Raw genomic sequence first — 1,495 nt, 5'->3', positions numbered from 1 at the left:
GTTTTTTTTCCCGGATGAGCTGCTGCTGTCCAGATCTGCAAATATAAAGCACTTTAGCCGACGACATGTTAATTTCGTCGGCTAAACTTTTAAATATTTCGTCGGCCATAGTCTGTGATCTTTAACCAACGAAATAAATTCTTTAGCCGACGACTTTTTTTTTTCGTTGGCTAAAGTTTACCATAGCCGACGAAAATTTAACTTAGCCGACGAAGGAAAATTTCGTCGGCTAAAGTGGACTTTAGCCGACGAAACAATGTTTCGTCAGCCTGGTTTTTTTTTTTTCGTCGGCTAAAGCCTTTCTTCTGGTAGTGCATACCACTAGAAACCTCTTGCATCCCTACAATTGGGTTGCCTCCTGTCTCCCCTTCCAGATTCTTCTCGGTGACCAAAGGATTCACCGAACCTACAAAAACAAGCCCTTTAGCAGTAGTCTTCTCGGAGGAGGAAACTTTCTTGTGACTCTTCCATTTCTTGACCACAAGAGCGGTCTCTGTTCTAGGTTTGTTCTTGCTGCCATAAGGGCGACCTAACTTCTTCTTCTTCTTTGGGGATACAATCAAATGGCCTTGATGATGAACCAAAGCCACAAATCCTGTCTTAGCAATATTCAGAGATGGTTCAGGGAAATTAAGAAAGTGTTTACCTGTACGCTCCAACAAGTCCACAGCCTTCCGCTTACTCCCAATAGTGCGCGACTTTTCCTACCGCTCCACCACCATAGGGACCGATGAACATACCACCGGCTTCACACCTCCACCACTACCTTTCATCGGTGATGCCACCGAGTTAGAGCTGCCGAGAGCAAAGAAGTTGTCTTAGACTTCACTGCATGGGCAGACCTCGGGCCACCCTCAGAAACCCTAGGAACAAAAACTGGGTTTGAGAACAAAGAGAGATTGCCTAACTTCTCCGTCGGAGGGGCCTTGATAGCTGCTCTCTCAAGCTCCACCATTCGGTCACAGCCTATAGCATATCATGCATGAATAGACCACACTCTTACAAAAACCTTTCACCTTCTCAAAACCAATTCCACCACAATCTCATCAGCCTCGAATTCAACCTTTTGGCAAACCCTAATACGGTGACGAACATCACACTACCAGAAGAAAGACTTTAGCCGACGAAAAAAAAAAAACAGGCCGACGAAACAATTTTTCGTCGGCTAAAGTACACTTTAGCCGACGAAATTTTCCTTCGTCGGCTAAATTATATTTTCGTCGGCTATAGTCAACTTTAGCCGACGAAATTTTTATTTCGTCGGCTAAAGTTCTTTATATTCGCAGATCTGGACAGCAGCTCATCTGAGAAAAGAAAACGGGAGAAGAAAAAACGGGAGAAAAAGTTTGGGTGTTGTTGAAATCTGTCCATTATTAAGAAGTGGAGCTATATATAGGTACGTACATGTGTATATATGTTGATTTTGAGTTTTATTTGAGTTATTGATCGATTTTGAGTGTGATTAAATTGATAGATTTTGAGTATACGTTTGATG

At 42.8% G+C, this 1,495-nt stretch overlaps 1 protein-coding gene across 1 annotated transcript in view; it reads right to left on the bottom strand.

The window, feature by feature from the left end:
• LOC101306158 (probable LRR receptor-like serine/threonine-protein kinase At1g51860-like) overlaps positions 1 to 955 on the bottom strand; it is a 19,700-nt gene extending 18,745 nt beyond the window's left edge. The window contains exons 1-3 of the mRNA XM_004305205.1: positions 843 to 955; positions 741 to 795; positions 320 to 599 (exon numbers count right to left, since the gene is read on the bottom strand). Of these exons, the coding sequence (XP_004305253.1) occupies positions 320 to 599; positions 741 to 795; positions 843 to 955 (448 nt within the window). The remainder of the gene's footprint in view (positions 1 to 319; positions 600 to 740; positions 796 to 842) is intronic.
• Between the last annotated feature and the right edge of the window lie 540 nt (positions 956 to 1,495).

This window comes from Fragaria vesca, linkage group LG6 (genome assembly GCF_000184155.1).
Source record: "Fragaria vesca subsp. vesca linkage group LG6, FraVesHawaii_1.0, whole genome shotgun sequence".
Classification (NCBI taxonomy): Eukaryota; Viridiplantae; Streptophyta; class Magnoliopsida; order Rosales; family Rosaceae; genus Fragaria; species Fragaria vesca.
Note: the sequence above shows the minus strand (reverse complement) of the source record. Positions and strands in the feature narration are given on the sequence as shown.